An 18,547-nucleotide genomic window follows, 5' to 3' on the forward strand; every position below is an offset into this window, starting at 1 on the left:
GCTGCCCAGTGACACGAGCCTACCAGACAAGCTAAATCACTTCTATGCTCGCTTTGAGGCAAGCAACACCAAGGCATGCATGAGAGCATCAGCTGTTCCGGACGACTGTGTGATCACGCTCTCCGTAGCCGACGTGAGTAAGACCTTTAAACAGGTCAACATACACAAGGCTGCAGGGCCAGACCGATTACCAGGACGTGTGCTCCGGGCATGTGCTGACTAACTGCCAGTTTTGTTAGTTCAAGTCATCGTCTTTTGTTTGAAATTCTCCTGACAATGTTGAGTAACATTGACCTGATTACGCATAGAAGTAGAACTAGTCTACCTGGCCTGCGTGCAAATTAGGCCTATAAATGTTCCCTTTTGGGGATGTCTGATTTAGTATTTCTGATTTGTCTTATCTCACCAGCACTAATGAGCTGAGGAGCTTCTCAAAGTTTTTCTTCACCTCAAACAGCAAGGTAAACTAAGTCTGCTTTCAGAATCAATTGAGAATGATAATAGTTCCTCAAAGTATTAGAAAAATATTTCCAGCTCTGCCTTTCGATAACCACTCTGTAGTAAAGGGAAAAATGTAATGTTCTGATCCACTTCTTATCCCTTGTACAAATAGCCTAGGGTTGAGCCACTGATGCGGGAATTAGTTATGCAAGTTTGCAAGCACGAGTTTCGTGCTGACCCAGTTGATACGTTTCAAGTATGCAATGTTCTTATTTGTTTGCTTTATGTAGGCAATTTTTATATAGTTGGCAATAATTTACTTATTTGAGATATTGACAATGATTTTGAGATACAAATACTATTATAATTGAAACTGTTACACGGAACCCAAACCTGTACCGCGCGTGCTCCATCGTGCATAAGTGTATTTTGTCCCCCCACACCAAACGCTATCACGACACGCAGGTTAAAATATCAAAACAAACTCTGAACCAATTATATTAATTTGGGGACAGGTTGAAAAGCATTACACATTTATGGGTATTTAGCTAGCTAGCTTGCACTTGCTAATTTGTTCTATTTAGCTAGCTTTCCGTTGCTAGCTAATTTGTCCAGGGATATAAACATTGAGTTGTTATTTTACCTGAAATGCACAAGGTCCTCTACGCCAATTATTCCACATACAACGGTCAACCGAATCATTTCTAGTCTTCTCTCCTCCTTCCAGGCTTTTTGTTCTCTTGACTTTATATTGCGATTGGAAACTTTCATATATTAGGTGCATTACTGCCACCGACCTTGTTTGTTTTTCACTCACCCACGTGGGTATAACCAATGAGGAGATGGCACGTGGGTATCTGCTTCTATAAACCAATGAGCAGATGGGAGAGGCAGGACTTGCAGCGCGATCTGCGTCACAAATAGAACTGACTTCTATTTAGCCCGTGGCAACGCAGACGCTCGTTGCCGCACAATAATAGAATAATATAGATTTCTACATTTATTTTGCAAGTGCGAGCGGTGTAGTCAGCCTGTTACACGAAAATGTGCTTATGAAAATCATAACTGGCACACAGATTGGTAGAAATGGTAAGATAAATTGGCACTCCAGATGCAAAAGTTTGCCGACCGCTGGTGTAGCCTATTACCGGCAACTTCAGGAGTATAGGCAGAATCTGCGAAGGCCAGCAGCAGCTGGAGGAAGATGTTCTGGTTAGGCTTTCTTGATCTGTGGCTCCCTCTTGAGTCATTTGTGTGTCTTAATTATTTAACCAAACAGCGTGTTTGAGCATCAGACAAGTTTAGTACATGTAGTTGATTTTTATTAAAACACATAGGATGTGTTGTATAAAGAAAGGTCCTCACTGTCAAATGTTTATTTTCAGCAAACTTAACATGTGTAGATATTTGTATGAACTTAACAAAATTCAACAACTGAGACAAACTGAACAAGTTCCACAGACATGTGACTAACAGAAATTGAATAATGTGTCCCTGAACAAAGGGGGATCAAAAGTAACAGTCAGTATCTGTTGTGGCCACCAGCTTCATTAAGTACTGCAGTGCATCTCCTCCTCATAGACTGCACCAGATTTGCCTGTTCTTGTTGTGAGATGTTACCACACTCTTCCACCAAGGCACCTGCAAGTTCCTAGACATTTCTGGGGGGGAATGGCCCTAGCCCTCACCCTCCGATCCAACCGGTCCCAGAAGTGCTCAATGGGATTGAGATCCGGGCTCTGGGCCATGGCAGAACACTGACATTCCTGTCTTGCAGGAAATCGCGCACAGAACGAGCAGCATAGCTGGTGGCATTGTCATGCTGGAGGGTCATGTCAGGATGAGCCAGCAGGAAGGGTACCACATGAGAGAGGAGGGTGTCTTCCCTGTAATGCACAGTGTTGATTGCCTGCAATGACGACAAGCTCAGTCCCCAGACCATGACGGACTCTCCTCCAAATTGGTCCCGCTCCAGAGTACAGGCCTCGGTGTAATGCTCATTCCTTCGACGATAAACGCAAATCTGACCATCACCCCTGGTGAAACACAACCGAAACTCGTCAGTGAAGAGCACTTTTTTCAAGTCCTGTCTGGTCCTGCGACGGTGTGTTTGCCCGTAAGCGACGTTGTTGCCGGTGATGTCTGGTGAGGACCTGTCTTACAACAGGCCTACGAGCCCTCAGTCGAGCCTCTCTCAGCCTATTGTGGACAGTCTGAGCACTGATGGATGGATTGTGCGTTCCTGGTGTATCTCGAGCAGTTGTTGTTGCCATCCTGTACCTGTCCCACAGGTGTGATGATCGGATGTGCCGATCCTGTGCAGGTGTTACTCGTGGTCTGCCATTGCGAGGACGATCAGCTGTCCGTCCTGTCTCCCTGTAGCTCTGTCTTAAGGCAATGTATTGCCCTGGCTGCATCTGCAGTCCTCATGCCTCCTTGCAGCATGCTGAAGCCATGTTCTTGCACATGAGCAGGAACCCTGGCCATCTTTCTTTTGGTGTTTTTCAGAGTCAGTAGAAAGGCCTCTTTGGTGTCATAACTGTGACCTTAATTGCCTACCGTCTGTAAGCTGTTAGTGTCTTAATGACCTTTCCACAGGTGCATGTTCATTAATTGTTTATGGTTCATTGAACAAGCATGGGAAACTGGGTTTAAACCCTTTACAGTGAATTTCTGTGAAGTTATTTGGATTCTTATTAATTATCTTTGATCTGTGTCCTGAAAAAGGGGACCTTTTTTATTTATTTTTGTGTGTTTTTGATCGAAAGACAGAGTTTTTGTCTGGGACAGCTCTAGTAAGGATAGTCTTGTCTCTTTTCTGCTCTGACGCTTGTAGAATTGAACATCTGGTCCCTTTTATGGAAACACTGGTGTTGGCAGAGGCAGCTGATTGTGTGAGAATGGGATTACATGGTGCAGTGTGGTGCTGATGAATAGTCTCCTGTTGGGCCGAAGAGTACTTGTGACACACAGAGGCCGATAGGGTATTCTTCACATTACCGTCTCTAGTAAACACACACTCTTATCAAATAAAATAAAAGTTGATTTGTCACATGACCAGGATACAGAACTTGTAAGCATTATTTTTAATTTATATATATATATATATTTTACATGTATCTAGCTAAATAATTAACCATAATCCCATCTCATAACGTTACTACCCTGCATGGATCTACAGGTAGCTAACTAGCTAGCTAACATTAGACTATAACTAGCAATGCAAGTGGCTCTGAGATACGGATAATATTACTGCACAGATCATGCATGTAACAATAGCTAGCGAGCCAGCCAACGTTAGGTTCGCTCGCTAACACTATGCGTTAACTTGCAATGAAAACGACTTTCCACAGCTCTGAAACTAGATGTCCATAATAGCAAAGTTAATCAGCATAGTGGGATTGAGAATTAGGCGGCAGCAGCAGAGATGAGGAAACAGCCATTGTCTTAGCTTAATTGTCCATGAAAATTGAAGACAGGAAACCCCAACTTAATTAGGTCTATATTCAATAGCCTAATTGTTAAATGCAACTGGCTTTTTAAATCATACGTATATCAACAGAAATAAGACATCCTGCTTCTGTTGCCTGTTTGAGTGTTTGTTTAATAGCCTAATGATTCTGTGAGCACCAAGCCTCATGTCAGAGAAAGCAATTACACAGATTCGGTTGTTTTTCATCTTTGCTATGCTGTAATAAAGGCTTTTTGAACAGACTTGTGTACTTTGAATTTTAGTGTTCCAAACAGGCAGAACATTTTTATTGTAATCTAACAGCACCTGTTTGTCACACATAATATGCACGCAGCTCGTGCTCCTCCTTTTTCTTGATTTCCTTATTGTTATTACAATTATTATTATGATCATTATTAGTAGTAGTAGTAGTAGTAGCCTTGTATAACCATTGAGCTGTAGGCCTAAATGCGCATCCTGTTTAGTCTTAATGCTGTAACTTACTTAGGCCCATATATATATATATATCTCAATTATTATTATATATATATATATCAATTATTATTATATATGTATCAATTATTCGTTCATGCCACCACACAGCATAAGAGGCATTCATGCTTTGAAATCAAGCATTTAAGTTTTAAAATGAAATAACAAGAGCTTTCAATTAGCCTAAACAATAAATAAACCATAATTCACGAATGCATGCAACTTTTTTAGTCTGCTGTAATAAAGGCTTTATATATATATATATATAAATTTTTTTTTAACAGACTCTAGAATACTTATTTAGTGTGCACACTTCTAAATGGTCAGAAAAAATAATAATATTGCAATCTAACAGCAACACACAATTCTCACGTAACGCTTGCTCCTAGAACTTCCTTTTTTATCTTGACCTTCAGTAGCTTCCACAACTAAGTCTGTCTTCCACAGATCTGACTTCCCCTTTCCCTCCTGAGCAACCAATAAACATTAGCCTGTTTTTTAACGTTTCTTTTTCACATCCTCCACATCCTTTTTGCTGTCACGTGTTACTGTTCGTAGTTTGTTAGAACCAATTTATTGATGTGATTATGATAGACTATTGGTCACATGCATATGGCGCTTTCATGTTTTTCAGGTAAGGAGAACAAGGGTTTGAGGCTTTTTTCCTAAGCAAATTAGGGATTTTGGGAGGAGAACTTTTCAGTCAAACAAGTAAGAAACGCTTTCTGTGCTATGGTGCCTTTATCATGCAGTAGGGAGGAGAGCAAGAATGTGCGCCAGTCACACAGGCACTAGCTGTCATTTAAAAAAAATGTTTAACAGTGTGACCATTGGTTGATAGAACAGGGACAACTCTCGGTCGACCAAGATTTTGTTGTTGTAGGGACAGCCCTAGACAGCAGTGTATCACTGGCTGGCCACGTCAAGCCCAGACTATAGTGGAGACTCATAAAGCCCACTAGCGGCTGCCCAGGCTAATGTTACTTGTGATGTATGCCACATGGTGTGATATTTCAGGGTTTGTTCGGTTGTATTATTTTGTGCATGTTTCCGGCAACCATGTTGCCTGCATTCTTCAGAGCCTGCTTCATGGGACACTGACTACTGTTATTACTTTGAAACACTACAGCTGTAGACTTTAAACAGGGAAAATTCGAAAGTATCCTAGGATAATCTCACAAACAGTCTCACGCTCTGTCTTTCTCTGTCTCTTTCAGCCCAGTGTTCTGATAGTGAGCTACATAGAGTCCGTGAAGGCAGCAGCCCAGTTTGGCTTCTATCAGCAGGCCGAATGGAAGCCGGACGATTCCATGATAGCAGTGGCGGTGAGTAATGCAACTTCTCTCATCTTAGTAATAGTCTTCTCCCCTCTTTCTTGCTCACACATCCCTTTTGCGGGCCCCCGTCATTTGTGTGTGTGTGTGTGTTTGTGGTTCGGCCCCCAACGAAAGGGTTCATCGGGTTCAGTTGGGTCATTAGTGTGTGTTCACATCCCTTGGACCCAAACGCTCATTTCCCCTGCAGTGAAATTCCTGGGGGAATTTCAGCTCCACCGCTCCAAGTCCACTTAGAACCTTTTCACACGACTGAGATGAGCTGTGCTTTACGTGTTCGCCACAGTTGCTGTAACCGTGCTGGAAGTGATCATGTGAAAAATAAAATATCTGAGCCAGTACAGCAGTAGAAAGGGTCAAACTGAGAGAGTGAGGCTCCGACCTTCCGTCAGTCCTGCTTGTGAAGCCCATGGGGAGCCCATCTCCCTAGCCTCGAGACTGCCTGTCTCAACAGAGCTGCCTACTATAGCGTCAGTGGCGATAACAATCATTGCCTATTGCTCAGAGAGGGTGCAAGTCACAACAGTGTTGTTATTGCCTAGCCAGGCTCTGACCTTCTGCCTGCAGGCGCAACTAACAGCTTGTGTGCCTTATTAGCTAGTAGCTATAGTAGGTGGGGATTAAAGGATCCAGAAACAGCAGCTATTCTGAGAGACACACACACACACACACACACACACAGGAATAATGTGTTGGATAGGATTCCAGCTGTTTTTATGTAAACCTTATCTCTCCGACTCTGTCCCCTAATGTGTTTCTTTCATATCATTATGATGACTGAAGCTCTGGATTTATTTGGCAGTTCTAACAGAGTAAAATAGTGAACAAAGTGGCTGGCCCGGTGCCAATGGGAGCCCAGTTCAAGTCATTCTGTTCTTCCTATTGGCTCTGGCCTGTCAAGCTGACCTTCCTACAGGGGCATGTATTTGTATGTGCCCGGTTCAGACGAGGGCACTGGCAGACACACAGAGGAAGGTACTGCAGTCAAGGGTCACAAGGCCTATTGGGCCATTACTCATAAAGGTATTTTTTAATGTGGTTAAGTCTAATCTTGTCTCGCTCGACACTGCCAGGATGAGCGCAAAGCTTTTTGGTGGAATAGAAAAAGCTACTTTTTGTTTTGGTACTTTCTGGTCCCTGAGGCATGTTTGCATATTTGTTTGATTTTAGGATGGATTACTGTGAATATTTTAAATTTATCGGCCAAAGATGGTTTTGTAATTGTATCAAGATTTTAAGGTGAAAATAAGTAACACATTGACTCTAAGGATCACTCTCTTGATACCTTCTTGGCCAAAATTACCTAATGTAAAAATGGCCTAATACTAATGTTATGTTTATATGTATTTTGTTCTTTGCATATGCATATTACATTTTCTGACCTCCATTAAAGTCTTTCAAAACAAAGTTTGTAATCATCGGCCTGAACAATTTAGTCAGCTGAACTTCTTACCACTTTACTTTTAGTTCTACTGCTGAAAACTCCCATCTTGGTTGTTGAGGGAAACCGGTCATAGTGCAGAACACTCCTGGTGCAGTTCTAGGTGTGCTGCTCACCGCGGTGGTTTATTCTGTCCCTTTGTTTCCATTGTTGCTCAGGTTCTAGTTCCAGCACCGCTGCATTATTGATTTTGTAGTAGGTAGGCCTTAGACACGGTCGCTGAATGAATGACCTCAACAGAATGGAATGTTGTGTTTCCTATGAAACATTTCAAAGATGTGTAAAGATAAAAAAAAGACTTCGTACATCGGTTCTAATACCAATGTGAGAACCTTATTATTTTTATTTTTTAATGTTGTCTTCTCTCAGTCTAGGACATAGTCCAGAGACCCAGACTGACTACCGTTGTTTTGTATGCCAGTGACACCTGCTGACCCTGGTCGATCTGTTGATCGGCACAGCGGCTTTAAGAAAGAAACTGGAGCTCTGAGTTTCCGTTCGGGCTGTCGCCAAGGCAACGGGCGTCTGGAGTTTCACAAGTGGAGCGTACATTTCAGGATGGCATGGGGGGGACCTGTGTTGGTACATGTCACACGCAGTCACAACAAACCTGCCAGGGAGGGGGTTGGTAGAAATGAGCAGGGGCAACGCCAAGAACAGACTGCCGTTGCATCCCAAATGGCACCCTATTTCCTATAGAGTGCACTACTTTTGACCTGAGCCTGGGCTCTGGTCAAAAGTAGTGCACTATGTAGGGAATAGGGTGCCATTTAGGAGACAACCTGTCTGCTTGCTAAAAGCCCTATCTTGTTTACTTACCCCTACTCTGAGACGACGACTACCACGTGGTCAGTTATTGAGGTGTTTTTATTTGTGATAGGATACTGTGTAACTAATATTCCAACTGCAGCTAATCCTCTCAATCCCCAGTGTGAACCCAAATTTGTGTGTTACTGACTGGAGCTTAATTACACCAAGACGGTCTAGCCAGAACTAACTTCCACTCTTAACATAATTGCCTCAGACAGATGGTTTCGATTCAGGCAGAAATGAAAGATGGAAATAGCTGATGTGGTTGAATTCTTTCTGACGTTTGATTTCTGACTGTAGTGACGTTTGGCCTTGCATTGAGTAAGTGAAAGAACTCGCCACGCAACTAGACTCAAGTCCCCACCTAAACTCCAGTGCTGAGCTACAGGGCTGCATTCTTGGAGACAGGAGTGTGTATGACAGCATACAGGCACTATACTCAAGTCTCCACTTGACCCTCTGGTCATGGGCTGGGGGTTACAAGACAGGAGTGTGCGAAGCTATGAAGCTTTTAGGTAACTGACCCAGTCCCCCTCTGTTTCTATTTTTAACCTCTGCATCTGCTCCCTCTGTTGTTTTTGGCTCGTTGGGCCTGATGGTTTTTGCACATTCCTAGCGTTCATCCATGAGGGATTTGGCTCTTGTGTAAGTTGAAACGGACAGTCCTGGCCAGGAGGACATGTTAGTTAGAGGTTCTCTCCGAAAAGTCTCCACCTTCCTCGTAATGTTTATACTCTCCGACTGAACATTCCGTTCCAGTTTGGATGGGAAAACGTTTCCTTGGGTTGGCTTGGCGTTGGTTTCACCTGACTCTCCTGTCTATTGCGAGACCATGACCCTGAATCACACTCTGTTGCAGATCCATTCATAATATCTTGTCTTCAAGGTTGGACATTGTTTTGGGACAAACAGACCATCGCTGAACCTTTGTTTGAGTCAAGTGAGTAAGGCGTGATGACCGAAGCTTTGAGACCAGTGAGGCATGAGGACTCCAAGCCAAAGGTTATCTAAATACACAGATCCCTGTACATCATAAAATAGATTTTAACGCAGCCTTTAGCTACCTAAAATTTCACTCAGAACTTTCCGTGAATAGGTTCGGACTCCTCCAGAGAACAAACGTCTGCTGAACTGAAGTAAAGTCTTCATGCTCAAGTAATCTCTTTAGTCCCTGTCGATTACTTGCTTTAATACAGTAGAGATATTTGGTGATCCCTTGATTTTCCTCTGCACGTTTCTGCTTTCTTGACCACTTATTTAACCGCTTATTTATTTTCCTCATGGTCGTGACCTTGCAAATCTTATTCCCCCTCCCCCAACCCTGAGGTAAAGTTCAGGATGAAAACATCCAAAGAGGTGTGTTTTTCAAGCTGAAAAAGTCCTCTTGCAGAAAGAATACAAGCCAATTGTTTTGAAATCGGCTCGCTTGCTGTTTCCACACTCTGTCTTATCTAGAGTAACTAGGCCAATATGAGTGAACTCGAAGACTCAATTTGTTTTTCGGCCGTCTCTTGTATTAATTAATTCAGCACACGAAAGAAGCTGACTCAAACAATGCAGTCACTATATCCTATATCCTAATTGTGTGCAAATGTCTACTTTTACCTTCAAGCTGTATTGAGAGTGAAGACCGAGCTGGCTGGCTTCTGGCTGAGCTTTCAAGTACATTGTTTGAAATGTATTTTTTTAACCTGTAACATGAGAGATTAAAAACAGCTGACTTTAGATGTTTTGTCTGAAAACCCTGTGCCATTTACATTCCAGGCGCAATAGAGTATGAGATGGCTGGTCACAACCCCTTTCTCTCTCCCACCCTTCTTCCCTCGTCAGTCTCCGAGGTAGGCCTATACTTTCAGTGCCTTAAAATATTCTCACCCCTTGACTTTTTCTATATTTTGTCTTACAACCTGAATTTAAAATGGATTCAATTCAAAATTGTCACTGGCCTATGCACAATACCCCATAACATCCAGTGGAATTACGTTTTTAGATATTGTTTTTTTACAAATTTAATAAATGACAATAAATATTCAACCCCTTTGTTATGACAAGCCTTTAAGTGAATGAGTAAAAATGTCACGTAAGTTGTGTGGACTCACTCTGTGTAGTAATAGTCTGAATGTTTTTTTTCTTCCTACAACTACCTCGTCTCTGTACCCCCACGCATACAATTATTTGTAAGGTCCCTCAGTCGAGCAGTGAATTTTCAACACCGATTCAACCACAAGGAAGTTTTCCCGATGCCTCGCAAAGAAGGGGACTTATTGGTAGATAAGAAGAAGAAAAAAGAAGTGGACATTATCTGTTTGCGCATGGTGAAGTTATTAACTACACTTTGGGTGGTGTAGCAACACGCCCAGTCACTACAAAGATACAGGCGTCCTTCCTAACTCAGTTCCCGTAGAGGAAGGAAACCACTCAGGGATTTCACCACGAGGCCAAGGGTGACTTTAAAACAGTTAAGGAGTTCCGTGGCTGTGATGGGAGAAAATTGAGGATGGATTAATAACATGGTAGATATGCCACACTACCAACCTAATTGAGTGACAGAGTGAAAAGAAGTAAGTTTCTACAGGGAGGGGGGAGTAATACTGCAAAATGTGGCAAAGAAATAAACTTTTTGTTTCAAGTTATGTTTGGGGCAAATCCAAAACAACACATCATTGAGTACTACTCTTCATATTTTCAAGCATGGCGGTGGCTGCATCATGTTATGGATATGCTTAAAGCCCAAGGCCAAATCTACACCAGAGTTGCTTACCAAGACATTAAATGTTCCTAAATGGACTCGTTGGCTTTGACTTAAATCGTCTTGAAAATCTATGGCCAGACTTGAGCATTTTTTAAAAGAATAATGGGCAAATATTGTAGAATCCAGGTGTGCAAAGCTCTTAGACTTACCCAGAAAGACTCACTGCTGTAATTGCCGCCAAAGGTGCTTCTTGAAAGTATCGACTCGGGTGTCAATACTTATGTAAATGAGATTTTCTGTATTTAATTTTCAATAAATGTACTGGCATTTCTAAAAACATGTTTTCATTGTCAATATGGGGTATTGTGTGTAGATGGATGTATGAGAACCCAAACCTATTTAATCCATTTTCAATTCAGGCTGAATAAGTTGAGGGGTATTAATACTTTCTGAAAGCACTGTAAACCCCTGCTTGTCTGGACATATCGACAAATACACCGGACTAGGAACCTTGGTCTTACCTGGGTATTTTTAGGGAAATAGAAAGGGGATAGAAAGTCAGTTGCACAACTGAATGTATTCAAACAAAATGTGTCTTCCGCATTTTAACCCAGCCTTGATCAACGTCGTCGGTGCCCGGGGAGCAGTTGTTGTGATGGTTAACTGCCTTGCTCAAGGGCAGAACGGCAACATTTTTCACCTCGCACACTCTGGGATTCAAAAAAGCAACCTTTTAGTTATTGTCCCAATACTCTAACCGCTCGGCTACCTACCTAATCATCACTGCTTGTCTTGTTATTTGTCTAACTATAACACCCGGTTATAGTACAGCCACGGTCTGTCTTTTTACCCGGAGGAGTGTTTTTCTCAGAGAAGGGCTGGAAGTAAAACTCAAACGGAACTCCCTGCCCCTCTCGGTTATGGAGTGTTGAGACTCAGGGACGCATAGCCCTGCTGGAAACCCCAAATTGGAGGAGAGCAGACCAAAGCTCCCAGGAGGGACAACGTAATCGCACCAGACCCAGGCAAAGTTTATCTTTAGGAGAGGGAGAAATGAAAAAGTAAGCTGTGTGGAAGGGGGGGGTTCTTGTCTCCATTTCATAATTTTCTGTGTTTTTTGTGTTTTCCTTTATTCTGTGTTCAGTGTTTTTCTGTTACTCAACTGTCTGACCACAATTTGGCTCATAAAACAGGATTTGCAATGACCATGAGAACAGTGAGGAATCAGCCCAGAGCGCCAAATTCAAATAAATTACTATAAAAATCTAACTTTCAATAAATTACACATGCAAGATAGCAAATTAAAGCTACACTTGTTGTGAATCCAGCCAACATGTCAGATTTCAAAAAGGCTTTTCGGCGAAAGCAAACAATGCTATTATCTGAGGATAGCACCTCCGTAAACAAAGAGAAACCATATTTCAACCCTGCAGGCGCGACACAAAATGCATAAATAAAAATATAATTTATGCCTGACGAGCTTCTTTTGTTGGCACTCCAATATGTCCCATAAACATCACAAATGGTCCTTTTGTTCGATTGAATTCTGTCTATATCCAAAATGTCCATTTATTTGGCGCGTTTGATCCAGAAAAACACCGGTTCCAACTTGCGCAACGTGACTACAAAATGTCTCAAAAGTTACCCGTAAAACATTTCGAACTACTTTTGTAATACAACTTTAGGTATTTTTTAATGTAAATAAACGATAAAATTGAAGACTGGATGATCTGTGTTCAATACAGTAAGAAAACAACCTGAAGCATGCTTTCTGGCCACACTCCTCTATCTAACAGTACACTTCAAATGACCCTCTTTCAAGATTGCCGTACTTCTTCATTACACAAAGGAATAACCTCAACCAATTTCTAAAGACTGTTGACGTCCAGGGGAAGCGATAGGAAATGCAAGAAGGTCCCTTAGAAATCTGGATTCCCAATGAAACCCATTGAAAGAGTGACCTCAAATCTTAATGGTTTGTCCTCGGTGTTTCACCTGCTAAATAAGTTCTGTTATTCTCACAGACATGATTCAAACAGTTTTCGAAACTTCAGTGTTTTCTATCCAAATCCACTAATAATATGCATATCTTATCTTCTGGGGATGAGTAGCAGGCAGTTGAATTTGGGCATGCATTTCCTCCGGATATGAAAACACTGCCCAATGTCACCAAGAAGTTAACAGGCACCGCATCGATTATATGCAATGCAGGACAAGCTAGATAAACTAGTAATATCATCAACCATGTGTAGTTAACTAGTGATTATGTTAAGATGGATTGTTTTTTTATAAGATATGTTTAATGCTAGCTAGCAACTTACCTTGGCTCCTTGCTGCACTCGCGTAACTGGTGGTTAGCCTGCCACGCCGTCTCCTCGTGGAGTGCAATGTAATCAGCCATAAATGCAGATTACGGATTTGTTATGAAAACTTTAAATCGGCCATGCCGCTTAATCGGTCGACCTCCTAGTTCTTATGCACGACGCAAAGCGGAGTGCCCGGGTACAGCCCTTAGCCGTGGTATACTGGCCATATGCCACGACCCCCAAGGTGCCTTATTGCTATTGTAAACTGTGTACCAATGTAATAAGAGCAGTACAAATGCATGTTTTGTTATACCCAGGGAATACGTTCTGATATACCACGGCTGTTAGCCAAATTTGCATGCAGGACTCAAACCACAGTTTCTAATCAACGTTAGAGAATAGACTACAGAGATGAGAATTGACAACATTCCGATTCCAGAGTTCTGCTGTGATGTGCTAATTAGCCTGCTGTCAATATCTTTGAGGAGGGGGGAAATGCAATATTAGGAAGGTGTTTGTAATGTTTGGTATGCTCAAAAAAAAGAAAGGTTGTTAGCTGCAGGTCTCTGTGAGATAGAAGCCCTGGAGAAGAGTAGGCGGCCTTCCTCACAGCACACACATTGAGCTCGCTGCCATCCAGGACCTCTATACCAAGCAGTTTCAGAAGATTTCACTGTTGGTGTACACCTGGTGTTTACGAAATGTGCCAAAATGTGATTTTGATTTGACACATGCAACACACAAACACACACACTTATCTACCCAGTGGGAGGAAGAACCCCCCTCTTTACGCTTTATTGAGGATCCTGTACCCACTTAGCAATTGCAGACGGCACCTTTTTAGCCCACAGCATCGTGCCCTCTGCTGAGTCACGACACCAAGAAGGCTAGATGTTGCATGGCCTTTCAGTTCTGTTTTCTCAACAATGTAGCCGGTCAGCTTGATAAAATAACAAAACAGAAAGCAAGGCCGTTTTGCCAGATCCAGAGATATTCTTTGAGGTAGGCTAGTTGCAAGCTGCAATATAACTTACTTGACGACCCGACCAAATTCCCATAGAAATAGATGTTTATAGATAATTTGAAAGCAGGTCTAAGAAGCGGTAGTTGTTATGTGTGCGCTATTTCTATGCTTCCCATTTTTGAGTTATGTTTTTACGTCTTTTACTTTTGGTTTTGTACACCAGTTGAAAATACAATATTTTTTTGAGGGGAAAATATACTGTATTTCAGAGGTTTAGATGTTAGTGATTCTCTACACTTGAAATTACGCAAACTATTTGGATTTTAGCAACCAGGAAATGGTGGAGGCGGAGCAGTTTCTCCATATTGCACCTTTTTTAACTGTTGCTGCCAAAATACCATCGTTGTCTTTGTAGAATTATCTGTGTCTAACATGCATTTCCAAGGTAGCTTCTATTGTGAAAGATGTTAAGTGTTTGAAGGGGGTCCTTTGACGCTCAGGATTAGGATCCTCACAGGTGCTGCTGTCCATGTTTGTATCTGTGTATTTGAGGCACGAGTACTATTCCTGTTTATAACATACTCAAGATCTTTTGATAGACAAGTTTATTACGAGAGCTCATTTTGGCTCCCAACAAGCATTAAGACTGAAAGTTAAATGACTGAACACATTGAACATGCTTACAAGGAGCCAACGATCAGTTGTGTGTTTGCATGAAATGTGTAAATGCAACAAAGTCAAACATATGTTTAAAAAAAAAAGAAATACTTTTTTAAAGAAGTATTTTCCACAGTAAGTTATTTTTTTATAGATTTTTTTTTTTTTTGCATAGTTAAGAGTCGGTGCAGTCGGTTTAGTTTCCCACAGTCCACCATGTCTCAGCTCAGCTGCAGTGCTGGCTGGTTAGCTCAGATAGGCCTGAAATATCTGCACTGCGCTTTCAATCTGAGGAAATGGTTATTATAATAACTAGGCCATCTGATGAGACTCAGGAGCCTGCTGTGAGCATTCACACTATATTTATATACTCCCCCTTTTGAATGTGATGAAGTGCTGTTCTTAAGTAATAACTAACTGGAAGTGTTGGGCCTGCTTTTCTGTTAGCGGAATATTTGTCTGACGAGGAGTCACAGTTAAAGGTTTGAGTGTGCATGTGCAAGTTGGAGTGTTTTGTGACTTACTCAAATGTAGGTAATGAAATGTAAATTGTTTTCTATGGCAACTACTCTCTCTTCAACCAAGTTTTTAATAGATGTTTTCTCTTCCATCTCCTCTCCTGTAGGACTAATAAACTCAGCAAAAAAAAAGAAACGTCCTCTCATTGTCAACTGCATTTATTTTCAGCAAACTTAACGTGTAAATATTTTTATGCACATAACACGATTCAACAACTGAGACCAGCTGAACAAGTTCCACAGACATGTGACTGACAGAAATTTAATAATGTGTCCCTGAACAAAGGGGGGGGGTCAAAATCAAAAGTAAGTCTGTATCTGGTGTGGCCACCAGCTACATTAAGTACTGCAGTGCATCTCCTCCTCATAGACTGCACAATATTTGCCAGTTCTTACTGTGAGATGTTACCCCACTCTCCCACCAAGGCACCTGCAAGTTCCCATTTCTGGGGGGTACGGCCCTCACCCTCAGATCCAACAGGTCCCAGTCGTGCTCAATGGGATTGAGATCCGGGTTCTTCGCTGGCCATGGCAGGACACTGACATTCCTGTCTTGCAGGAAATCACGCACAGAACAAGCAGTATGGCTGGTGGCATTGTCATGCTGGAGGGTCATGTCAGGATGAGCCTGTATGAAGGGTACCACATGAGGGAGGAGGATGTCTTCCCTGTAACGCACAGCGTTGATTTTCTGCAATGACAACAAGCTCAGCCCGATGATGCTGTGACACACCGCCCCAGACCATGACGGTTCCTCCACCTCCAAATCGATCCCGCTCCAGAGTACAGGCCTCGGTGTAACTCTTATTCCTTCGACGATAAACGCGATTCCGACCATCACCCCTGGTGAGACACAACCGCGACTCGTCAGTGAAGAGCGCTTTTTTTCAAGTCCTGTCTGGTCCAGCAACAGTGGGTTTGTGCCCGTAGGCAACGTTGTTGCCGGTGATGTCTGGTGAGGACCTGCCTTACAACAGGCCTACGAGCCCTCAGTCCAGCCTCTCTCAGCCTATTGCGGACAGTCTGAACACTGATGAAGGGATTGTGCTTTCCTGGTGTAACTCGGGCAGTTGTTGTTGCCACCTGTGTGATCTTCGGATGTGCCGATCCTGTGCAAGTGTTGTTACACGTAGTCTTCGCAGTGGCAGACCATCAGCTGTCTGTCCTGTCTCCCTGTAGGGCTGTCTATGGCGTCTCACAGTATGGCCATTGCAATTTGTTGCCCTGGCCACATCTGCAGTCCTCATGCCTCCTTGCAACATGCCTAAGGCACGTTCATGCAGATGAGCAGGGACCCTGGCCATCTTTCTTTTGGTGTTTTTCAGAGTCAGTAGAAAGGCCTCTTTGGTGTCATAACTGTGACCTTAATTGCCAACCGTCTGTAAACTGTTAGTGTCTTAACGACCGTTCCACAGGTGCATGTTCATTAATTGTTCATGGTTCATTGAACAAGCATGGGAAACAGTGTTTAAACCCTTTACGATGAAGATCAGTGAAGTTATTTGGATTTTTTTACAAATTATCTTTGAAAGACCGGGTCCTGAAGAGGGGCAGTTTTTTTTTCCCTCTTTTTTTTGTTGCAGAGTTTACATATTCAATCCGAGATATAAAAATGAACCATTCAGAACTCCATGTTCTACAAGTGTCAACATATTCAACGGGGAAAAGTCTGATAGCCCACATGTAGCTGGAGTAAGTCTGACTGTCGGGCCCTTTTTGTTTCTGCTGTCCTGTCACCCAGGCAACCACATCCATCCCTGCGGTTCAGCGCATCATGAATGTTTCTTGAAGGTGGTCCAGTAACTGTATAGATAGAATTGAACCACCGCTCTATATCCAATACAGTCCTTTTCTTTGCCCTGCTATGTTCTCATAAAAAAAAAAAATGGTCCTCCTCGACCGTCATGTGGAGGAGTCTGACAGATCAACTTGGCAAGGAGATGTTTGGCTTGGCGCTTCACACACTCGCTCTCATCCTTTTCATCCTTTTCATATGCAAAATCATTCCTACGTAATGCCCATGAAGTCATGTCCCAGCCATGTTCTTAGCATCGGTATTTCGACTGCTTGTCATCATGCAGCAGGAGCCTACAGGCTCTTTAGGGTTGGGGTCAATTCCATTTAAATTCCAGTCAATTCAGAAAGCAAACCCAATTCCACATGTTCCTAATTGAAAAGCATGGAATTTCAGTGTATGGAATTGACCCCAACCCTGCTATAGAGTGACAGAGTAGAAGCGACTGCCACTAACATAATACCATTTTTTAACACTACAGAGCAGAGCCAAAGCAAGCCGAGAGGCACTGGGCTGGTTACGCGTCCGCCAAAGTTGTTGGAATGTTAAAGATATTAGTGCCAGCAAGTTGGCACAAGTGTTAAGCGTGAGTCTATCACTAGCAGGCTTGATTCTGCTCCCATCCAGGCCTCGCTGTCACTCACTCACACTCACTCAGCTGTCACTCACTAAGGCAGCATGTATTCTTCCCTCATCAGCACAGAGTCGCAGGGTGAAGTTCAGACACACTGACTGCTCTTCCAAAAATATATCCCGTCTTACTTTGCATGTCCAAAAATATGTGGATGATATGCTCGTCGAACATATCATTCATATGTAGTTGGTCCCCCCTTTGCTGCTATAACAGCCTCCACTCTTCTGGGAAGGCTTTCCACTAGATGTTGGAACATTGCTGCGGGGACTTGCTTCCATTCAGCCACGAGCATTAGTGAGGTCGGGCACTGATGTGCGATTCGGCCAGGCTCGCAGTCGGTGTTACAATTAATCTCAAAGGTGTTCGATGGGGTTGAGGTTGGGGCACTGTGAAGGCCAGTCAAGTTCTTCCACACCAATCTCGACAAACCATTTCTGTATGGTCTTCTCTTTGTGCACGGGGGCATTGTCATACAGGAAAGGGCCATCCCCAAACTGTTGCCACAAAGTTGGGAGCACAGAGTCGTCGAGAATGTCATTGTATGATGTAGCGTTAAGATTTCCCTTCACTAGAACTAAAGGGCCTGAACCACAAAAAATCCCCAGAGCATTATTCCTCTTCCACCAAACTTGACAGTTGGCATTATGCGTTTGGGCAGGTAGCGTTCTCCTGGCATCCTGTCAAACCCAGATTTGTCCGTCGGACTGCCAGATGAAGCTTGATTCAGCACTCCAGAGAATGCGTTTCTACTGCTCCGGAGTTCAAAGGCGGCGAGCTGTAAAGCACACCGGCCAACGCTTAGCTTTGCACATGGTGATCTTAGCCCTGTGTGCGGCTGCTCGGCCATGGAAACCCATTTCATGAAGCTCCCGACGAACAGTTCTTGTGCATACGTTGCTTCCAGAGGCAGTTTGGAGCTCGGTAGTAAGTGTTGCAACAATTTTTACTTTCTTCATCACTTGGCGGTCCTGTTCTGTGAGCTTGTGTGGCCTACCACTTTGCAGCTGAGCCT

At 42.9% G+C, this 18,547-nt stretch overlaps 1 protein-coding gene across 2 annotated transcripts in view; it reads left to right on the forward strand.

Moving 5' to 3' along the window:
- The window catches only part of LOC118387927 (guanine nucleotide exchange factor subunit RIC1), a 64,015-nt gene that overhangs the window by 13,433 nt on the left and 32,035 nt on the right, over positions 1-18,547 (forward strand). For both annotated transcript variants that reach the window (XM_035776769.2, XM_035776771.2), the window contains exon 2: positions 5,602-5,709. In XM_035776769.2, the coding sequence (XP_035632662.1) occupies positions 5,602-5,709 (108 nt within the window). The remainder of the gene's footprint in view (positions 1-5,601; positions 5,710-18,547) is intronic.

The sequence above is a fragment of the Oncorhynchus keta genome, chromosome 9 (assembly GCF_023373465.1).
Source record: "Oncorhynchus keta strain PuntledgeMale-10-30-2019 chromosome 9, Oket_V2, whole genome shotgun sequence".
In the NCBI taxonomy this organism is placed as follows: domain Eukaryota; kingdom Metazoa; phylum Chordata; class Actinopteri; order Salmoniformes; family Salmonidae; genus Oncorhynchus; species Oncorhynchus keta.